The sequence below is a fragment of the Galleria mellonella genome, unplaced genomic scaffold (assembly GCF_026898425.1).
Source record: "Galleria mellonella isolate WM207_F2 unplaced genomic scaffold, CSIRO_AGI_GalMel_v1 utg264, whole genome shotgun sequence".
Taxonomy (NCBI): Eukaryota; Metazoa; Arthropoda; class Insecta; order Lepidoptera; family Pyralidae; genus Galleria; species Galleria mellonella.
The window spans coordinates 552,865-575,953 of NW_026442060.1; the positions used below are offsets into that span (position 1 = coordinate 552,865).

Here is a 23,089-nt window from a genome sequence, read left to right on the forward strand (position 1 = left end):
ACATATTTGTCACGTCTGTCTCCCATTAGGATAGGCAGAAACAATGGAACGCCAAATGCTTCGATTCAAAGAAACCTCTTTCGCTTCTTCCACATTAAAAATATAATTACTAATTAATTATATTATCTGTGATAAAGATATATGTATAGTAAAGACTAGTCCTTACTAATATTATGTGATATTTTAAGAAGAAAATGAGTTTGTGCCTTAACGACTTAACCAATCACTATGAAATTTGGTATACAGATACTATATAATATGAAGAATAACCTGGGCTACTTTTTATTCTGGATCAGTGAATATATCCCGATCACGCGGAAAAAAATCGCGACTAAAAGCCAGTAGGAGATATTTAAGATTTTATATAACGTTTAGAAAATTTATATGAGGTAGATATTTGAGGTCCTTAAGATAATTCGAATACATTTTTTTTGTATATCTATCTGTCCATATATTTGCTTCGTTCATTCAAAAACTACTGCACAAAATAGGATACAGTCTTATCAATTGGAACTTAAAATATGCTAAGTATTTTTATCCTGATATCTGACGCCGTCTAGAAGTGATCTATACATTGGGTTAAAAAAAAACCCATATGTACGAAGTTGCAAGCATAATTAGTAATATGTAATTATATACTTAATAGTGTACTCGTTTGTTATAGAACAGATAGCTTAAATTATATGAAATGTCATAAACATTTTTTTTATCGCAAATCTTCTGACTTTTGCCCTCTGCTTGAGTTATTCTCGGTAACATTTTTATCTACTTCACGTACCTATGGATTATCTTTGTGGTTTTAAATAACTGACTCTTAATCTTGCTAATAATAAAAAAAGGGGAAAGTTTGTCAAAATGTTTGGATGTTTAAAGCTCAATCACGAATTAATTAACATTTAATATACAAATAGATCATGTCCTATATTAACGTAGAGTCCTATATTGTCCTATACTAGCTAGCTTTTACCCGTGACTTTATCAGAGTGACTAGGATATTTTCAAGGACCAGAAAGAAAAGTTGTCTATGTCCTTCTACATTCCATATAGAACCTGTATACCAAATTCCATAGCGATTGATTAAGCCGTTAAGGCGCCAAGAGGTAACAAACAAACTCACTTTCACATTTGTACTATTAAGTAAGGAAGGAATAAGGACTTCTTATACTAATAATTGAATGCAGACAAAGCCGCAAGTTCCAATATACTTGCTTAGAACCTCTTAAAAATTGTAACCTGTGTTCAAATCAATCATTCCATTATTCATTGAAAGTAATCATTCCAATATTCCACTACATTCGTACCGTGTCATACCAACTCGGTCGTAATTCGTAACCGGAGCTAGCAGCGATGATTTCCGCTGGCATCCCTCCCGCAGACCGATCCCTACCTACCTACACTAGTGATGTTTGCTATCGGCTTACAATATTCATTACAAATCACATAATTACGTTTCATTCTGCTCAGTAGCTGTTACATGATAATGCAGAGATAATATTGTTTACTTTGACCCCAGAGCCGACCCTACGATAACGCATCTCGGAATTTCATTTTATTTGAACTCGGATACGCGAAACGACAAGTCGATTTGAAACATGAATGGTTGATTTGTGTGTGACAATATGAATTGGTGTGTGATATTGGTGTTCTTGTGCTTTGCAGGCTTGGCATATGGATCAGGAAGTACGTATTTCTCAACCGACTTCAAAAAGAAGGAGGTTCTCAATTCAAATGTATTTTTCTTTTAATGTTTATTAAGGAAAATGAATTTTTTTTTATATTAAAGGATGTACTTACAGATTGGGCTAATTCTTAAGATTATAAAGTAACGTAATATTTTATAAAGATGTTTAGAAGTTTAAATGCTTTAAAGTTAGTTAATCAGTGGTGCTTAAACTGATTTAATGATATTTATTATTACAGATTTGCCTTGTTTCACATAGATATATCTACATTTTTTCCCAATTCAGAGTGGTATACATACTTTAGTGTCTATTAAAACGTATACTAGAACATACTGGATACAAAATTTAAATAATCTACACGATAAATACCTAATTATGTCGTGTGTATTTTTAACTAGCTTTGTCCTGCTATACCCTCATGAGTTGAGATATGTTTTCTATTGATCTATTTGTATGCCAACATTCAAATCTGTTTAACATTTCAGCATTTTTTAATAACAAGCATCCAAAGATCTTTAAGTTTACAATGTATGTAGAATAAAAAAAATTATGACATTATTTATATGTTAAATAAAAGAGTAATTAATATGTACCATGATACTGAACCCAAAATGCAGTTGGCTTTCATTTATTTATATTAGACATATTATGTACCTAGCAAGTACATAATACCCTTGTAGCAATTTCATTGAAAGTTCTTACTTTTTACAAATATCATTTATTCAACTTAAGAAAACAAACAGATTCTATTAGTCTTTAAATTCTAGCTGGTCTGAATTCAGGAATTCTACTGATTCTACAGAATTCTACGGACTTCTATTAAAGTACAAATACTAAAGGAACTAAAGAATTAGGATTACAATCTTTTTTTAAATATCCCAACTCATACATACCTATTTAAATAGCTACATCAATTAAAATCTTTGTTAAGTTTGTAAAAACTTAACAGCTATCTATCTACATAGTTTTTTTTTTATTATTAAATATAAATAATGACCTAAATTATTTATTAATTTTATTTGCCTAAATATGTAACAAATGATTGACGACAATACAAATTAGAATAATAACATACGTAATTGGAACAAGCAATAACAAATAAGGTCGGCGAGTGATAATAAAATCACTAATCTACGTAATGTCGGTAGTAGTTGACAGATATGAGATACATCCGTCTTTCATGGGACAGTTATTTATTTGTTACATTACATTGTTTGAATATCCGTATACAATATAACGCAACATTGCGTAACGATTATTCCATCGCATGAGTAACTATTCAGAGACCCTGACCCTCCCGAGACAAGGGTAAGATATGGTTCACGAAAATTTAACTAGATATCGGTCGCAGTTTGCAAAATCTGTAGAGGCATTGTTTGATTTATTGGTGTGTTTACACATTATACTTTCCACTATATAAATATTATAAATATAAAATTAACTGTTGCATCATACTTTGTCCCTTTATTTGGACTCCAAGCATCGTCCACATATAAATTTTAAATAAAACTGTTTACATTCTAAAGTCCTGTTGTTCTTAAAACAAAATACTAATGATAAATCAAATTCTGTAGTTACATTATACATATTTTGACAAACAAAAAATTACATAGCCGATTGTCTTTCTTTCTTCCCCATATAAATCTCCAGATTCCATATCAGGACCTCATTATTTTATTATAAACCAGCCATCCGTTCGATTTTTTAGTTCAATTTCGCATATTTTTTTTTTTTTTATAAAATACAGACCATGTCATCACTGATATGTAGTTCTATATTGATCAAAAAATTTTTAAATTCGATTAAGTATTTTCTGAATGCACCCGTTACAAATTAAAACTAATTATTCCTTTTCTAATATAAGTTTAGGCAACCGTGGACTAATGTTTTTTTTTTTTTTTTTATTACCCCATTATAGTCGTGAACTATAATCTAAGTCGTAAATATATTTATTTCATTTTTAAGTTTATGGACTAGTATAGTCCTGCTAGGGGGGAAAAGGGTTGTTAATAATACGGACTATCAGTCCCATTGCTAGCAATATACCCTATTAGTTCGACCTCCACGTGGTCCCCCCTGGAAACCAACGTGTTGAATTCCAGGTGTATTCATCACAATGGACTGTCTTGTCCTTTCATCCTCACCTATCATCTATCAGTGGTGCCCCGTCTGCGTATATCGTATTGCAAGCGGGGTTACCATTGCATTATCAGCCATTGAAAAAAGTATAGTTTCGCTCTTTTAACATATACTCATATTGCAGCTCGCCAAGTCGTTGCAAATAGCTCACTCGGTCAAAAAAACATATCTAAATCCTTTGTGATAACAAATATTGTTTACATTGTTTGATTTAACCACGCTTTAACTTTTGTGTACACTTAACCCTGTTCCAAACGTTACGATGGATGTCATTATAATTTGAATAAATAAATAAAATGTAATTAACACCTACTTTGATAAGGTTTGTTGTGATTTATCTGGCGGCCCACACGACACTGTTATCACTGCGTAAATGAAAAATGAATGAAAAAAGTTGTAGTAGGTAGTTATTTCAAATTTAAAAATACGTCTGATCGAGACTGTTCCATTGTACGTTCGGTCGTAAATTTGTGATTAATGCTAAACACTCATCTGAACATATAAAAATCTCTTATCACGGTGTTCGTTCACGTTATTCTTCAATATCACTCGACTGACTCCAATAAAAATTTTTTTCTTCTTTTTCTTAATGGCAATCAGTGACCATTTTTACCACCATTTCTGCCAAAATTGTAACAAAAATAATACTATTATTCTAAAAGTAATATTCATAGCACACCACAATCATAACAAACAATTACGTATTGACCCATCGCGTATTTATGTACCTTTACTCAAACTACAGCTTTTCAATTTAAACTAAATGTTCGTTCATACCATTTTCCCTCTAATGAAATTTTATTTTGTTTATTATTTCCCACAAATAGAGACATAGAATTAATTTTATTCTAAAAAAAGGTCTCGTAAGAAGAGGCAAAAGATACGTTTACTGGTTCAGTTTGATTATAATTTATGATAAACTTTAACAAATGTAGTTAGGATTCAGTAGATAGGTACCCAAGAAAATAAATGCTGAATGATTTTAAATGCAATCAAGATCACGTTGGCCAAAATGTTATCTGAGCAACTAAAATTCTTATTAGAAACTTGTTTTGGCAAAATATCCTATAAACGGAGTTAATGCCATTAAAGAAGAAAATACACTTTCTTTCTCGAACTATGACAAATTAAAGTTGACAAATATGGAAAACCATTTTCTTCGAATTTCATTGTGATCCAATTATTATTATTATGCACTGTACATTTTATTATTATTAACATGAAATAATTATTACATATAACGGAACGGTATATTGGACTTTAACATAAGCTGACACTGAAATTAACTGACAGTCATTACAGCTGACTTTATTGTTTGTTTGTAAACAAAACAAATCAAGAAAAATATAAAAATACACCTGTTTTTCTATACGTGTTTAGTGTATTGTTAATATTTAACTATATTTTTATCTTCACAGATTCGTTGAAAGATCCCTATATATGTGGATCACCATCCTGCGCACGTAAGTTTTACTAAAAATTTTTATATCGAATAAACGATGTTATTTAAATTCATTCCGAAATTCTATTAAATAACTATATTTTCGCCATTCCAGCTTCGGAGAAATTTAAATATCTATCTCAGATAATTTACCACTACGACTATAAAGTGAATGTAGAAACATATTTCGCTGGTTCGAGCAACAATCGTTCCACATTGAACATCACTGCTTCAGTAAGTTTTTTTTAAATTTTTTTTATCTACTAATATAATGAAATTATAACAAAACGATGTCTGTACATGGAAGATATTTAAGAAGAGTCTTAATAAGAACAATAGTTACTACAATAATTTTTATAAAGTTTTCTGTCTGTATTTGTGTTTATTCAGCATAATGCAAAAACTACTGTACCAAGCTGTAGTTCTGGTTCTGTAGTATTTCTGGAGGTGTAATAAAAAAAATTGTTTGTTTAATCTTAATACGTCATCTGGTATTTTATTAATTTTCCAACCTCTAAAATCTGTGCATGTAAAGTAGTAGGAAAACAAAAAGTTGCTAATATTTCTCTGTAATGTTAAATTACATTACGATTCTTAATTCAACTTATTAGTTATAAAAGGTGCTAATTATCTAATAATAATCTTCATTTTTTTCATATTAATCTTAATACTTTCAATAAACTGTATTTATTTATATACTTTCATTGAGCTGTTTCATTTGAAATAATCAAATTAATATTATTAATTACATATTTGGGGTATTTATACATTATACAAATGTTGTAATTGTAAAATAATTATTTCAATGTATTAATAAATATATTTTACATTTTGCCATGTTAAAATCTAATATCTAATAATCTAATATGACAAGAGCAATGCTATGTGATCATGAACTACTATAAATAGCATCTCAGGGCATGATTATGTTCTAAGGAATATTTTAGGTGGTATGAATCTCATAGGATTCACCTGTCCCTTTAAACTTAGTGGTTCTCTTCTGAACCTTTTTGTTCCCTTGACAAAAAAGGAACAAGATTTTGTTTTACAAAAACAACACAGATGTCCATCTTGGCTAATTTTGATTTATAAACTATTGGATTTATAAACTATTGACTGAGTTCTCAGATAACAAACTTGAAAAAAAACTAAACCAAATTGAGAACCTGCTACTCTTTTAAAGGAAATAATTTTACACATTCATCAAACAAATTTAGACAACTTTCTTATATAATCTGATAAAAAAGCAACATTTTATTTTTTTGAAAGGTACAACTGCAGTTCATAACACCATGCGAAGGTCTTCTACAACTGAGTGAAGTAACACTCAGTGATCAGGACGAGGACTATCCGGTTGAACGAGCTGAGAAATTTGTACTAGCTGTATCTCAATATGACCTCAGGTAAAATGCCTGCTTTTATTATTATATCAGCTTTTAACTGTTCACTGCTAAATATAGGCCTTCCCTATAAGAAGACTTTTGCCAGTAGTTGCCATACTTAGCAGGCAGGTTGATGATTTTACTTAGACATTGATGATATTTTAAGAGAGCCGCTGCTGTTCATCCCCAGATCATTAAGTTCCCTGAGGCCCTTACAGCACCCATGTAAAGGTATGGGGTAGTGAATTGTAAGCTAGGACCACACTGCCTACTTACTATGAAAAATAGTTGTAAATATGATGGAATTTAAAAGCTTTCTTTCTTTCTTTTAAACTAGTTAGTGGGTACACTAGGAAGGTTATTAATTTATCTGTATTTTTTATGTAAATATTGGTAATATTTACACAAAAATTCAGAATTGACTTTGATAATCTTTTAAAAATTTATATATTTTATTTCTGTATTTTTACATTATTTTAGTAACTGTTTTTGTTGGGCAAAATATTTCAATAACTATTCAGTCTTATATAATCCTTGGTAATAATAATAAATAAAAAACAGAGCCGCTTTTACATTTGTAATGAAATTTGGTATATACATATACTATGTATTTTGGATGGAAAAGAATATTCACTGCTTTTTCTCCAGTCAATTCACGTATCTTCATCTTATGGACAAAGTCACGGTATAAACTAATATATTATGAAATGCTAAAATGGTGTTTGATATTTAGGAAACTAAAGTGCTTTAAAGCATTTTTTTTTTCAATAGACCTTTTTACTCTATTCTTTCAGATTTGCATTCCATGATGGTGTCATATCAGAAATCTGTCCCCAAGAACAAGAAGAGGATTGGGTACTCAACTTCAAGAGGGCTATACTTTCTTTACTTCAGAATACGATGAAAAGATTTGATATCAACTTTAAAGGAGTTGAGGTATATAGTAATAGCTGCTTTTATTTTAATTATTTATTTATTTTTAGGATCACCAACTAAGATACAGGGAAACATTTCAATACAATACACTGGTAGATTAAATCTAACTGTTCTTACATTTATAGGCAACCACAACATGCTTTGTGTTTGATAAACATTAAAATGGAATTAAATGTCATTAAATGAATAAATGAAAAAAATTATGAATATTTTAATGTAATTATTGTATATGTTAGTATGTATACAGTCTATGTGCTATATACTAACATCAACGTGATTAAGCAGTGCCAACAAAAATCTATGAAGGTCTATAGGGCATGAATAGAACTGATTCCTATAAAAAACACATTTGTTGAGGAATAAAATAAATAAAAAACTATGATAAAATATTATTTTTATTATATTTTTACATAGTTTTTAAACCATGTGCTGTCTGAAACCTGATTTGAGATTGTCCTAAATTGTAGATAAGTTATGAAAGTAGATATAAAGTAATGTGATAAAGTTTTTTGGAGAATGACAATGTTAAACTTTCTTTTAAATTTTGATTATTATCAAATATATTAACTATTGAATACCTTTTTTCCGAAATTTAGAAAGACATCCATGGTACGTGTAATGTGGATTACGCAGTGCGCGGACAGGCGGACACCAGCCTTATCCTGGTGAAGACCAGAGACCTGGCACAGTGCACCAACCGATACAAGTATAGATCCATTCTGCAGTCTGTCAGATATGATTTTCAAAGTGTAAGTTCTAAATATATTAATAATACATAAATCTTGGAATAACAAACAAGCTAATGGCACATTAGTTGGTAACTTTTGTCTATAAATATGAACAGCACCTATCTGAAGAATAGTCATGAACCACGTGCATCCATTGACCCCCTGCAATGCATTAGAGGTCATCACTTCATCTAGTGGGAGGTCACCCTACACAACATTTGTCCATACAAAGTCGCTTCTCAAAAACTTTTCTTCGCCATTAGCTTTCGGTTCTTTGAGCTATTTGAGCAGCCCATCGCCACTTCAGCTTGCTTATCCTTGTAAACAGCATCACAAACATCACAGAATATGGTGATACTGTGATGCAAGTGACTTAATCCTCAGGATTGACAACACATGTGGGCATGTGTTGTCATTCCAGAGGATTAGTGTTATACCTCCATATCCTGTAATTTTACCATATCCTATCCTTCAAATTGAAGCATAGCCATGTAAGTTTAGTTGCTTGGTGGCAGTAACACGGAAAGTAGAAATAACCAAGTTTAAATGCTTATGTATGATATATATCAATTATTATTTTTCCATTTTTTTTTTAGAAATTTCAAACATGGCCTGTACTGAAGTCTGAGAGTAAATGTCGAATCGCCGTCGACCACTACATCTACAAAACGGTAAATTGCAAAGAACGACATCTCTTCGAACCGTTCTCCGGAAAGAATTCTGGTGCGATGACCACAGTCGTACAGGACTTGGTTTTGAAAAATGAAGTCAATAAGACAGATATTGAAATCATGGAAGCACAACCTAAAGGTTCGAAGTTGTATTATATCGTTAATTTTTAAAATAAGTTCAGATTCTTAATTTTGTTCTCATATTTCAATTGCCTGATTTCTCATAGGACAGGGTATCATAGCTTGAGGACCAGGCGATTAGTGTGATGACGTAACACTTATTATTAAACTAGTTATTTGAATAGAATTATTTTGTTTATTTTCTCTACGATTAGTATCATATGATTAGTACATCTGCCAACACTTGAAGATTGACCACCACTATTACTTCCAGAAGTTCCACAACCTTCCATATTGCAAAATGGACCTTATGTTATCTGAACAAATAAATATTATTATTATATTAAAAACTCCAAAACATTAAGATTTTTTTTTTCACAGGATGGAATATAATACAAAAACGTTTAAACCTTCTTCATCATCACTCACCACACACTAAAATTGAAAGTGGCGAGCTGAAATCTGCCAGAGATGTACTCAAATTGCTTTGCTTGTAAGTTTATATATGTATATTAAATATAATGATTTGCATGGACAAGACACGATTTATTTAATAATAATTTAATAAATAAGTAACAAAGATAAATAACAATCCCATTCGTGTTTCTACCGTGAAGCAGTTGTGTTTGCATGGCTGTGTTTCGATTTGAAGGGTGGGATATGGCGTGAATTTACTGGGTACAGAGGAATAACACCTGAGTCCTCAGGAATGGCAACGCATGGGGGGTATCATGTGCGAAACAGTATACTCTGTTATGTCCATGGTACTGCTCATGTCTATAGGCGACGGTGACCACTTTCTATCAGGTGGGCCGTCAGCTTATTAGCCATTCTAAGTTGTACATAAAAAAAGATAATAAAAAATAAAATTATTAATTCAAAAGTATCAATCTTCGCCCTCAATAAATATATGTGTAAAAAAAACTGTTACAGAGTGGCTTCAGCAGTTTAACTATAATAAAATTGAAAAATGAATGCATCCTACCTCCTAAAATCTTTATTATTCTTATTCTTATTAATTATTATTCTTATTTTTTTCTGTCTCAATATCCTTGATTGCCTTATCTTTGCTTATTAAACGTATATTTTAATTAGATGAATATGGGATGCTACGCTATTTTTTTACACTGGCAGAGTACCAGTAAGGAATAATAGGCAAGAATGCCATCATGACATGAGGTTAACCTGACATATTGATGATCTTTTCATCTTCACCTATTATTACTCACTGATATCCCACCAACAGTAACCGAAAGCGCAAGTGGATTTACCATTCTTTTTAGGTATTGTAATGTCTTAGATGTGTGTCCTCGTCAATAAGAATACTTCTCCTATGACCACGATATTGTTATAATATATATATTATATTCTTAATTAATTGTCCATTTTGATTTTGTTAACATAATGTACAATTTTTATTTCTAATTGGTGGTTTGTATTCACACAATTAAACTTAAAAATGTAAAATAATAATAAAATTATTTAAAAAGCATCACTTCTTGTGATGAGACAGCTTTCCGAACGACGATAAATTAAAAAAAATGGCAGCAATGTAAGTTTATTTGAATAAATGCAACCGTTGATGAAAATATGGACAGCAGTTCCACTGTTGGGCTTTGGGGTCGTCTAGTACGCGCCGCCAGACCGCTGCACTACCCCGCACTCTCACAACTACTGGCGAGGGCGCCATCTATCTGCGATGCGGCTACGTAAGACATTAATTTTTAAAGAAACTCTTTAGCCCTTTAATATTTTATAAAAAAAACTACAATCTTTAAGCCTTCAGCAAGTAACACTAGGTTCATCTACAGACCGAAAAAACAATTCTGAGTTAGTTATCCCCAATGAAAACTGCAGAAAAAAGGCTTACATCTGCAACCTCTTAGAGGAGTGCACAAACATATGTATAAACAATTAGAAAACATTTAACAGTATATAAAACTTGTATATAAAAATTATATAAAACATAAACAACAAAATAAATTGGATAAAACAAGAGGTGTATGTGAGAATAGATGCATTTAGCACTCTGTTCTTAGGGCCTATATCTTTACAAGCGTATATATGTGTGTGAGCGTGCATACGTGTGAGCGTGCACGTGCGTGTGCATTAATATCTAATTAGCCTACATTAATTTTCTTTTATAATTATATTATTATTATATTATTACAGTATATAAATATATCTTTAAAGATATCATGGTTTTAATTCTTGTTGAATTTGTCACGATGAGCTGACTGACCTACTTCATCCTCACCTATCATCCTTCACTGGTGCCCCACCGGTATATACCGATAGCGCGGGTGGAGTTACTGGATGATAATGGAATGCCATTATCATCCATTAAAAAAATCGTCTCACTGGATTATAATAAAAATATTTTTATTCGAATAAACTTAGTTATAAGCATAGGTGTATTTAAGAAGGGTGATAGGTGGCGTGCCCTCTCCAGAATTTTCTGCTGCCCACCCCAGGATCAGAACGGAACTTTCAGTATTTTTTTTTTAATAGATGATAATGAAATGGTTATCTATTGCGCTAACAACATATGCTGGCGGAGTACCAGTGAGGGATGTTAGGTAAGAATGGAAAAGTAGGTCTGTTAGCCCATCGTAATGAATACACCTGAGATTCAGCACGATGGTTTCCAGGATTTACCACATGGAAGTCGACTTGACATGATATATTGCTAGCTAATTGATAGTCCGCATTACTAACAATCCCTTCCACCCCACCCTCTCCTTCCCGCGACATTTAGTTATACGCAATAACATGTAGCTGAGAGTATATATGTGCCTACTTTAAAGGGCCAGACTCACACTGGAAAATAGTTTTAAATAGGCCAATGATTATAAGCATTTTTGAAGAGTCATTGTTTATGATTCTACTGAGATATATACCCTTGTTGTTGGCAGTAAGCACATAATGGACGCGCTGCCGTACGTGGCGAGCGCTGGCTCGGTGGAGCTCATCAAGGACATGATCATGCGCGACGCGGTCGACGGCAACATACGACACGAGTGGCTCATGTCCATGGCCATGATACCCAGGTGACGACACACGCTGTACAGGCCTGTTCTGGACTAGGCAAAAAAAAAAAAAAAATATATATATATATATATATATATATATATATATATATATATATATATATATATATATATTTTTTTTAAATAAAACAACAATGTTTAAAATGAAAGATATTTTATAATCTGTTAAGTACTTTTTAATTTATTCCATTATACGCAAAAAAAAAACTAATTCATATAACAAAATTTATTAACAGTGAATGTACAAAACAATATAAATAAATAAATAAACCAAATCTTCCTCTTTATAATATTAGTTTAAATTTTACTACCGTAAATAGATCAAAGTGTGGTAATAGTAAATTATATATTTTATTGTATAGGGAGTAATCAGTGCCCTTTAATTGGACTGTAATGGGATTCAGAGAGCATACTGTGAATGAAGAAAGTAACGCTCTTCCAGATTTTTTTTTTTTCTAAAAGAAATCATAATTTTATCATTGTTCTAAAATATATGTTTTTCAGACCAAAACTAGAAATGTTGAATAGTACATTGGAACTACTGAAGAAGCAAAAGAACGATAAAGTCATAAGTTTCACCGTGTCGTCCATGGTTCACTCCTACTGCAGAAATAGCGGGAAATCACGTAAGTACTCCTAACACCCTTGTCGTTAAATTTGTGATATATAAAAATCTCAGATGCTCATTTTAAGACGTTTCAAAGCCCCTTTGAGTAAAATACAATAACCTCTATTCATACTAATGAATATATCATTTATGTATTATTTATTGAACAATGACTTTTTTCAAAAATCAATATGTAAGTACTTATTATATGTTGCTGGCTGTATGCAGCTTCTCTGGTACCGCGTGATAAAATATGTTCTAAGTATTTTTATTTTTATAAGTGTCATCATCATCATCATATCAGCCTCTAACTATCCACTGCTGAACATAAGCCCACTTGTTTGAGAATGAGGGGGGGTTACCAGTTGTTGCCACGCTTGACAGGCAGATTGGCAACTACAGTTTGGCTTTAGAGATATTTTAAAAGGGACACTGCTGCCCATTCCATGCCCACCCATAGTCGCCTCCTACAACACCTATGGGAAAGGAAGGGTTTTATAAGTGTAATTTAAAATCCTATTTGAGTTCCAAATTTTATTTAAATTCATTTAGTTGTTTGAGCATATTATTATATATGTATGAGTAATAAGCATTCAAACATAAATATCTTTATAATTAGGTTTATTTTAATATTTTTTTTTTATCCACAGTACGTGAATGTTGTGAAGAAGAAATACCAAAGAAAATACTAGAAGAATTCCAAAATATTGTGAACGATATTATATCCAGGGGTCTGGTTAACGCGGAGAGAGAAGACAGAACCAATGTTAGTATTTATATTTAAGATTAAAAAATAAACAAATTTACACTCGACTATAATTCTAATGGGGTACCTAGTCTGAGGCTTTTGTCGACTGTTACCGTTGTGGAAAACACTTGATATGTCCACATTTCACCGAATATATTAGAATGCACGAATGAAGCCTATACAAGGAGACAAGCCTATACCATCTCAAGTAAATTTTTTGTTATCGATGTTTTTCATAATTAGAGAGTTAGTTTAAAATTTGTTCCAAAACTTAATAAAATTAGTCTATGTCTATATTTATTTATTTACACTTTATTGCACCAAGTAAAAAGAGAAATAACAAATACAGTAACTATTAATAAGAAGTGATACAAAAGGTCAAATTATCGCTAAGCAATCTCTTCCAGACAACCTATATTAGTTTTTTCTAATTTTGAAGAATATTTTAATATTTGTCTACTATTCACAAGCAACCTAAATTCACTTGACTGATTAAATTTCAATGCACTATTACATAATATAAATAAGTGTACATATGGCGGGCTTAACACCTAATGGCCATCTCTACCAGTCAATTAAAAATTAAAACTTAAGTAGGCGGTGCATTTACTACTAATAAAGTGGCACTTATTGCCACTGAATCATATTAATCAACTGGTCCTCAAGCTAGGATATCCTGTCTTATGAGGAATCAGACAATGAACATCTGGTGGTACATCTTTCAGTACCAAGATCTAGACGCAAGCCAAATTAGAAAGTTTCCTTAAATTAGTCCGAACGAAAATCGAAACCGTGACCTCGTTTACGCAAAGCAATATGCCTACCAGGGATTGTATGCAAGGCAGTCATCATTGATTATTAACATGTGGGATATAACTTTAGTAAAATGCTTAAGGAAAAAATAGAAAATATCCAATTAAATACCCTAATATCGTTACAGTTGGTGATAGCAATAAAAGCGCTCGGCAACATCGGTGGCTTCAATCAGGAGTTTGCGGACGTGCTGATGAACATAATCGGTGATGAATTTGTACCTGTGCCCATCAGACTGACAGCTATCGATGCGTTCAGGAGAACGCCCTGCGCTGAAACACGGTAAACTTTATATTCAAAGTTATCCTTGGTTGCTGTAAAAATCATTTTAGGTAATTTCTTGTTTATTAGTTTAGTCTATGTCCTTATATAGACTACTTTTATCTCGGTCACGTGGACAAAGTCGCAGATAAAAGCTAGTAATAAGTAAATAAATTATTATCTATAATTTTATTTTATTTATTTATTAGTACATCAAAAGTGTTACATATAGTTTGTTACAATAGAACATAATATAAACATGGTAATATATGCACACCAGTAATAGATGTACACATTTCGTATATATGTATACATTTCATAGTAATTGATTAAGCTGTTCAGGTGTTAGATTACAAACACACAAACTCATTTTCACATTTGTAATATTATTAAGGATAATTATAATGTAATTGTCTTTTGACGTTCCTTAGTATAGTATAGTAGCCTACAACTGATATTGTAGGTAATTTACTGATTTAACATATTTACAATAATGTGGTTGTATGATGGGCAATATGTGGTCCCGGCATAGAATAGGCCACCCTTTCTTTTCCTGTGGATGCCGTAAGAGTCGACTAAGAGAGGGCGAGGGATGGCAGCAGCATCCCATCAAAACGTCTGTAAAAGTCTAACTGCAGTTGCCAAACGTGACAACTACTGGCAAAACTCCCCTTATGGGGAAAGCTTATTTCCAGCAGGAGATAGTTAATGGTTGAAATAATAATAAAATAATGTGATGTGACAATTCAAACAGCGAGTACTTCTTGGAGACGTACCGGTCGCAGTACACGCAGCTGGAAGTCCGGCTGGGCGCGTACCTGCAGTTCATGCGCTGCCCCACGCTGCACACCATCCGCACCGTGCTGCGCGCGCTCCAGGGAGAACCCGTCAACCAAGGTATCTAGTCATAGACAGCTCGGGGGTACCTAGCAACCAACGTATCTGATTATAGACAGCTCCAGGAAACCCATCAACTACGGTATCTAGTAATGAACAGCTTGAATCCTACACAGCTTCGAGGCAACTCGTCAACCAAGGTTTCTAATCATAGCATTGATGGAGTCTGTCAACGAAGGTATTTGGTCATAGACAGCTCGGAGGAACCCGTCAATCAAGATGTCTAATCATAGAGAGCTCGGGGGAGGGGGCTGTTAACCAAGGTGTTTGATCATAGATAGCTCAAGGGAACCCGTCAACCAAGGTATTGACAGTATCTTCTTACCCTGCCAATTTTAATAGAACGTAATAAAAATATAAACAAACTTATAATTGAGCCAACTATAAGAACTTAATTATATTGTAAATTTTGTTTAATAATCAACTTTATTGTCCTTTAACAGCGGCAACATTTGTATGGAGCCACCTGAACAACATTGGGCAATCGTCGCTACCGTCCCGCGTGGAGATCCAAGGCCTGCTTTCTGGGCACACCATGCCGCAGCTCGAGGACAGCCCCGACTTCAGAATGTTCTCTAGGAATTACGAACAGAGTGTGTTCTTTGATCAGTATAATGCTGGTAAGTTGTTCTGCATTATAAATTGCATTGTTTTCGCCATAATGCAACTATAACCTCTCCCATAGACTGCCATAAGGAACGGTCCTGAGCCACCTGTATCCACTGACTTCCTGCAATGTTCTTGAAGGTCGTTACTCCATCTAGTGAGAGGTCACCCTACACTGCATTTGCTCGTACCGTAGCCTCTCTCAAGAAACTTTATTCCTATCATTTGTCGGTTTTTCAAGCGATGTGAGCAGCCCATTGCCACTTTAGCTTGTTTTTCCTATTATATAAAAGGATACTTTATAGAAGAGCCAACGAATGACGCGTACCATGGACATGGCAGAGTATTCTATAATGTTGTGCTGTATGTTGGTGATGGTATCTACCTATAGGCGACTGTGGTCACTTTCTGTTCATCTGGACCATTTAGCCAGATAACCACTGTAAGTCGCATAAAAAAAATGGTACATACTTATTCCTTATACACCTACTGCTGGAACCAAATGTCTGAAAGAAAGAAATTACCGTACTATTACCATGCTTTACTTATTTATTTATTTATTTTTTATCAGAGAATATTGATAATTTTTAACGATACATTATTTATTTTTTCAGGTGGCAACTACGAAGCCAATGTTATATTCTCGCCCGACTCGTATATACCACGATCTTTGTCGCTCAATTTGACTGTCGATATGTTTGGTGAATCCATAAATATATTTGAGGTAGGATCTTAATTTAAAATTAATATTATATTTTTTATTAATCTTTTTACGCTATCATTTTTTTACGCTAGCTTCCTTGTTAGTTTGCAAAGAGAATTTCTTAACATTTAGAACCGAATGCCTGAAGTCTCTTCTTTCCATCAACTTTGATACATACCATTTTCTGTGATATTTATCGTATATATTTTATAATATATACGATAAACATCACATACTACAAAATAATTAAAAAAAAAACCAAATACTATTATAATAAATATGACTATTATTTTGATTTATGTCTGTTTTATCTATTATAATCTCTTAAATACATTTTACATATTTTAATATAAAATATTTGTAACTTAAAATTAGAGATGGGTGATATCCGATATGTATATATTGAGTTCTGCTAGACATTGATAACCACTCATTGCGATATCAATCGGACCATACTAGTCGGCTATCTGTATTCATTACGAGCGGGTTCTTATTTTCGATATTATATATTAATATTATAAATGGTTAATATATGTTATTAGGTCAATATATGTTATAAGTACAATGTATAGATATTGCTATATAACCCACTCTTAAAATGGTATTTCACAAACTCTTAATTTCATTACTCAAAATACATAGGTACTCAAATACATAAGTATCAAATACATAAGTACTCAAATACATAAGTATCAAATACATAAGTACTCAAATACATAAGTACTCAAATACATTGGTAGTCAAACACATAGGTACTCAAATACATAATAAAATAATAAAATTAATATGCTGAGTATTTTCGCGGAACTATATTGAATTATTACATGGTCAAATCACAGCAGATATTAGTAGATGTATTTATTGAGTATTTTAAATATAGTATTTATAAAATTTTAGCTTAAAGCTCGCGGTGAAGGATTCGAAACTTACTTCGAGCAATTCTTTGGCGATAACGGACCGCTCGGGAAAACTAAAGTGAACGAGTATATAAACAAATTGCGAGTATTCCGATCGACTAACGACGCGGATGAGGTGCAAGCGAAAATCGACGATCTCGGATACAAAAATGAAGCACTTAAGCACCGTTTTCCCATGGCAGAGTTGGGTATTAAAGTGTTCGGCAACGAGATATCGTTTTGGAGTGCAGAAGGCGATGATGAAATAAGGAAATCACTGGAAAGACTGAACCCACAGTTGAGAATTTTGGAAATTTTGTCGGGGAAGGTGATTATGCTGTTTTTTTTCTATTATTGATATTTTTTTTTTCTATTATTAATATAAGATCTGTTATTTATAATTCTGCTAAATCGAAATAAATATAATGTCGATTTACTTCTTATTATTATTTTATTATTCATTATTATTTATTATTTAAAGTGCAATGATATAGAAAAATAAATAGTCTCATTCACTTATGCAAAAGGTACACCTAAAACTGTCCCAAATTTCAATTTAATAAAAATAATTAACTATCATTAGACAAAAGTCGATAAATTATCATAAATATGAAACTCCGTGTAAGGATATTTCGGCATGTTTGACTTATTAACAGTTTGATTAAGTTTATTATATAAAGGTTTTGACATTATTAAAACAAAAAATTAGTTGCCCAGGATCTTAAAAATAATTTAAGCATACACAGATAAATGTCATAATGTCTTTCTCCAGGAAATATCGTATAATAAAGCATCGCTGTTCCTGGACACAACGTTCTCTGTGCCGACTGGGTGCGGGCTGCCTCTCGAGATGAACCTCATGGGTACCAGCTATGTCAACACCAAAATGTCCGGTACGGTCGTCGATAAATTCAGACAAGCGGGCAACTTGGACTTTGAGGGCAAAATTCGACCGAGGTAAATATCTATATATTTCATAATATAATTGTACTTTTACATTACATTCATCACCATTCTCATATCAACCGTTAATTGCCCACTGCTAAACATAGACTTCCCACTATTTGCCAGTAGTTGCCACAGTAAGCAGTATTGTATTACATTCGAATTCATTGAAAAATAAAATACATAGTCAAATAGTATATCTACTATTTTATTTTATATTTTTAATAACTTTTTAGCGTTTTTAAATTTTGAATCTATAACTTTAGTACTGATGCCCTCTGGAGATTTCGTCATTATTATTCAGTCGCTTCTCTTACACCACATTTATTCTACCTACATACAAGTCGCTCATACCAAGTATCTACAAATATAAAGTTTGTATGTGTTTATGTAAATGGACTGTCTGTCTTATACCTGTGAGATTACATATTAACTTAATAAAAATGTGATAATGGACATTTACTACATGTTTACACAAAAAAAAAATCAATGTATGGCTGATGCCTATAGTAACCGTTTTTCTTAGTTTGGATCTAGGTGGCGCTGTATAAAAAATTTACTCGTGTATGGCTATTCTAAAACTTAATACTGTTGATTAGCGTGGCTGTGAACATAGCGGCAACAATGGGTGTTCGGGCCGACGCGCTGTCAAGCTGCGGGGCGCGGGTGAACGCTCGCCTCTACACGGCTACTAGCGTAGAGGCTCGTCTCGCACTTCGCTCTCGCTCACGCCTTAGACTTGACCTCTCGCTGCCTGCTGACAAGCAAGAGATATTCGCTGCCAAGTAAGTTTTACAATATAAAGATACTGAAAACTGTCACTATATTTGCTATTTCAAATTGCATATTTTTTTTTATTCGACAAGAATGGCAAACAAGCAGACGGCCCACCTGATAAAAAGTGGTAACTGTCGCCTTTAGACATGAACAGTATCATGGACATGACAGAGTATACTATTTCGACCATGATACCCCTCCCCTCCATGCGTTTTTATTCCTGGTAAGAGTGTTTGAGGACACCGGTAACTACTTTTTATCAAATATATCTTCAACTGTCATATGCTTTTCTAAAATAAATCAGAATGATTTCTTCTTTTCAGGTCAGAGTTGATAATTTTGCACGGCGATAAGGAGCTACAGCAACAAGGGTTAAATCAGAATCGTATCGAACAAAACACATGCAGTTGGGGCACGTTTGACAACGCCATAGGGGTTAAAGTGTGTGCAGCTTATCAGGTAAGTCATGAAATAAATAATTTTGACTGGAGCATAATTCCTTTGATAATAGTTGACATTTTAAATGACGCTAAAAGTACGAAGTATACTTACTATATACATCGTTTTAATAATTATTCTTTTCAACTAGTTCCCCAACATGACCAATCTTCACAACGCTCCGTATTTCTTAATGAGCGGTCCAGCAAAATATATTCTCTCATTGGAAAAAGCTGATCCTTCAGCAAAGACGTACACGATCCAGTATCATTGGGACAAAAACGAGACCGCCAATATCATTGAATTCTCCTTTGATACACCTAACAGTAAGGTAAGTAGTTTTCATTTCACTATGAAAATTTGACAAACAAAAAGCTTTCTTCTTTCTAACAGATCGCAGTGAGATTTATTATATTATCGCATTTGTATAATAAATTTTACTGTACTTCACTATTTATTTTAATAAAAATTTACACTGTTTACAGGAGAAACGTATGTTCGACGCATTACTTACCCTCTCCAATACAACAACCAGTGCTGTTGTTACTCTCCAATCGGCTAAAAGTACGCTTAAAGCAAAAGCGTTATACCGTAATTTAGAACAAGACAAGTCATTTGAAGCTAGCTGGGATGTGGATGGTCGAAAGCAATTCGATACGGTGATGTCATTAAAGAAACAAGACATCAACCATGGTTATGTTTGGTTGCCACGCGCTTACTGGGTCGTTGATAATGAAAGAGTTGCCGAATTGACTGGTAAGTGAGCTTTTTTCATTTTAGTGAAGGAAAATCAATCGTTCTTATATATAAAATTTGTGCCGTGACCAGGATTCATATACAAAATGTCCTTATAAAAGTAAGAAAAAAATACTAAAGTCTTACTTTTTATCAATAATTTTTTTTTCTCTAATCTACTTTACCTGCATGTGACCTGAATATAAAGCCTGTTCTTTAGTATTATTTAGTAGTTAATTAAAACCAAACCTAAAAATATTCCATTTAAATGTCACGTTCACTTTCCAGTGATAGTAAATTAAGAAACCATGTTAATCTTGTGAAAGACGAAATGTTTAAAAATTATAATTTTCAGGTTACTTTAAATTCAAGTCCAAAGGCGGAGTCACCCAATGTGATATAGTGGCGGATTTCCAAACCAGACAGCTAGCTAGTCACATGACCGGCTATTATACGTTAAACGGACCTACACATGGTACCAAATTACAACTCGACTACCAATTTTACAAGAACCCTAAACAAACCATAAAAATGGAGGCAGTCTATAGTGAAAGAACCTTGGGATATAGACACGACATGTACGGCGAATTATCTATGGAATTTTCGGCATATCCTGTTTATGATTTCTACGCGGTGTTAAAGAATATGGTAAGAGATATTATTTTTGTTGATAACAAGTTACATACGTTATGTTGATATGTTAGTTTATTTGAACCATACACATAAAGAATCTTTGAAATAAAACTATACCGACCCGCCTATGGCAGTATGTACTGTGGTAGCTATGTAATGCCTTCATTAGTTTCATAATTCTCACTTATATAAAAAAAGAAGGTTAAATTGTCAGGAAGGTCGTAGCCCCTAACTCCTTGTAAACTTCTCCTATATCTTACTCAATTCTGAATTCTTGACGTTTTGGTGACATAATGTTAAATAAACGTAAATATTTTTAGAATACTCCAAGCCACGTAGACATCGGTTTGAATGTAAGTGCATCGAAACAACAAGCTCTGGAGCCAGCGTTTGCGTTCAGTTTTGTACGGTTTGATAAGATTAATGGATTGAAACTTGACACTCAGCTGAAACTAAAAAGGCCGAAATTGATCGACATGAAGTTCCAGTATGAACAAGTAAGCCATTCCAACGTTTACTTTAAAATATAATTTGATGCTCTAAAACATAATTCACAATGGTATAGCATTGAGTACTCTAATTGTACAATCAGCACCATAGCCATTACGTAATAAACACGTTACTGTGGGTGTATCTTAAAGGGACTGATTGTAACGACCATGGTACCATTCGTACTTTAGTATTCTGAGAACTAAGGTGTTATTTCTCCAATGTCACGGATGATCGGGGACTGAAAATCGATTAATAAATATGTTACGATGGCAGGCGGGCGCGAAGTACTCGACGCTATGCGTGCTAAACTTCAACCCGAAGTCGCGCGAGATCACGGTGTGGGGCGAGGCGTACTACCCACCCGGCACGCAGCTGTACCTGGACGCGCAGCTCAACGTCACGCTGCCTACGCTGCACCCCTGCACCATCCATGCTAAGGTCCACGAAAAGCAGCCCAACGAGTTCCAGGTGAGCATGCTACTTTATTCCTACTATTTTTTATATAACTGAGAATGGTAAACAAACTGATAGTCCTCCAAATGAGCAATAAGCACAGTTATTTCATGGAAAAAAACACTATAGGAGCAGAGATACCCAAGCACACGACATCTGTACAAAATATTGCTATGGTATTTTTATCTCCATTACAGCATTTATATAACTTACAACGGTAAGCAAGCTAACAATCCACCTGCTGCGAAATGTTAGCATCATGGAGCACAGAATAATTTCCTGGATCCTTCGTTTGCATTCTTGAGTACTGTCAAAACTATTATACCTCCATACCTTATAATGTCACTACTGTATGCGCTTCAAATGAAAAACAGTCATGGAAACACAGTTAGTTACTTGCATAACCTTTGTAATATGCACACAAGATTTATACAAAATCTAGCTTTTGGTAAAAATACTACAATCTGGTATTAAGTCAAGTGTTCATCTAGAATTTGGACGTTGTCATAAAACGTACTGTATATTTTTTTGTAAATAATATAGTCCATCTAAATACAAAGTTTTATTCGAATCTGTTCAGCCGCTTAAAAGTGATTCAGTATCAAACATCCTCCTTCAAATCTCAACTCGGCAGTACTTTCGGAAAATTCCTATTTTTATAATTATATCTCATATAGGTAAACGCAGTGGGCGTGTGGTTTACGGGGACAGACTTCAACATCGATGCACTGTATCAAGACCAGTCCAAAACGAATATGGCCTCGCACCGTTTGAAGCTTCTACTGGCCAGTACGCAATTCAAAGACATCGCCGCTGATGCCCGCTTCACGCAGGATAATCGACAAGTCACTTTCATATTAGAGGTAACTATAAAATGTTATTTTTTCTAAAATACATTTCCAAGATTTTAGTAGATGTGAATTTTTATATAATTTA

The 23,089-nt window shown here is 33.2% G+C and overlaps 2 protein-coding genes across 2 annotated transcripts in view; both read left to right on the forward strand.

The window, feature by feature from the left end:
- The first annotated feature begins 1,442 nt into the window (after positions 1-1,442).
- Positions 1,443-9,612, forward strand: LOC128200724 (apolipoprotein B-100-like). The gene is made up of 8 exons (XM_052895045.1): positions 1,443-1,680; positions 5,240-5,284; positions 5,378-5,496; positions 6,532-6,665; positions 7,439-7,580; positions 8,177-8,329; positions 8,905-9,118; positions 9,481-9,612. Exons 1-8 carry the CDS (start codon positions 1,620-1,622, stop codon positions 9,594-9,596), a joined length of 984 nt encoding a protein of 327 aa, XP_052751005.1. The 5' UTR covers positions 1,443-1,619; the 3' UTR covers positions 9,597-9,612.
- Positions 9,613-15,742: 6,130 nt separating this feature from the next.
- LOC113509342 (uncharacterized) overlaps positions 15,743-23,089 on the forward strand; it is a 43,036-nt gene continuing 35,689 nt past the window's right edge. Inside the window, exons 1-13 of the mRNA XM_052895043.1 lie at positions 15,743-15,779; positions 15,919-16,095; positions 16,696-16,805; positions 17,682-18,008; positions 18,453-18,637; positions 19,225-19,410; positions 19,726-19,861; positions 19,992-20,171; positions 20,326-20,596; positions 20,931-21,223; positions 21,529-21,705; positions 21,974-22,168; positions 22,831-23,016. Of these exons, the coding sequence (XP_052751003.1) occupies positions 16,011-16,095; positions 16,696-16,805; positions 17,682-18,008; positions 18,453-18,637; positions 19,225-19,410; positions 19,726-19,861; positions 19,992-20,171; positions 20,326-20,596; positions 20,931-21,223; positions 21,529-21,705; positions 21,974-22,168; positions 22,831-23,016 (2,331 nt within the window). The 5' untranslated portion in view covers positions 15,743-15,779; positions 15,919-16,010. The remainder of the gene's footprint in view (positions 15,780-15,918; positions 16,096-16,695; positions 16,806-17,681; positions 18,009-18,452; positions 18,638-19,224; positions 19,411-19,725; positions 19,862-19,991; positions 20,172-20,325; positions 20,597-20,930; positions 21,224-21,528; positions 21,706-21,973; positions 22,169-22,830; positions 23,017-23,089) is intronic.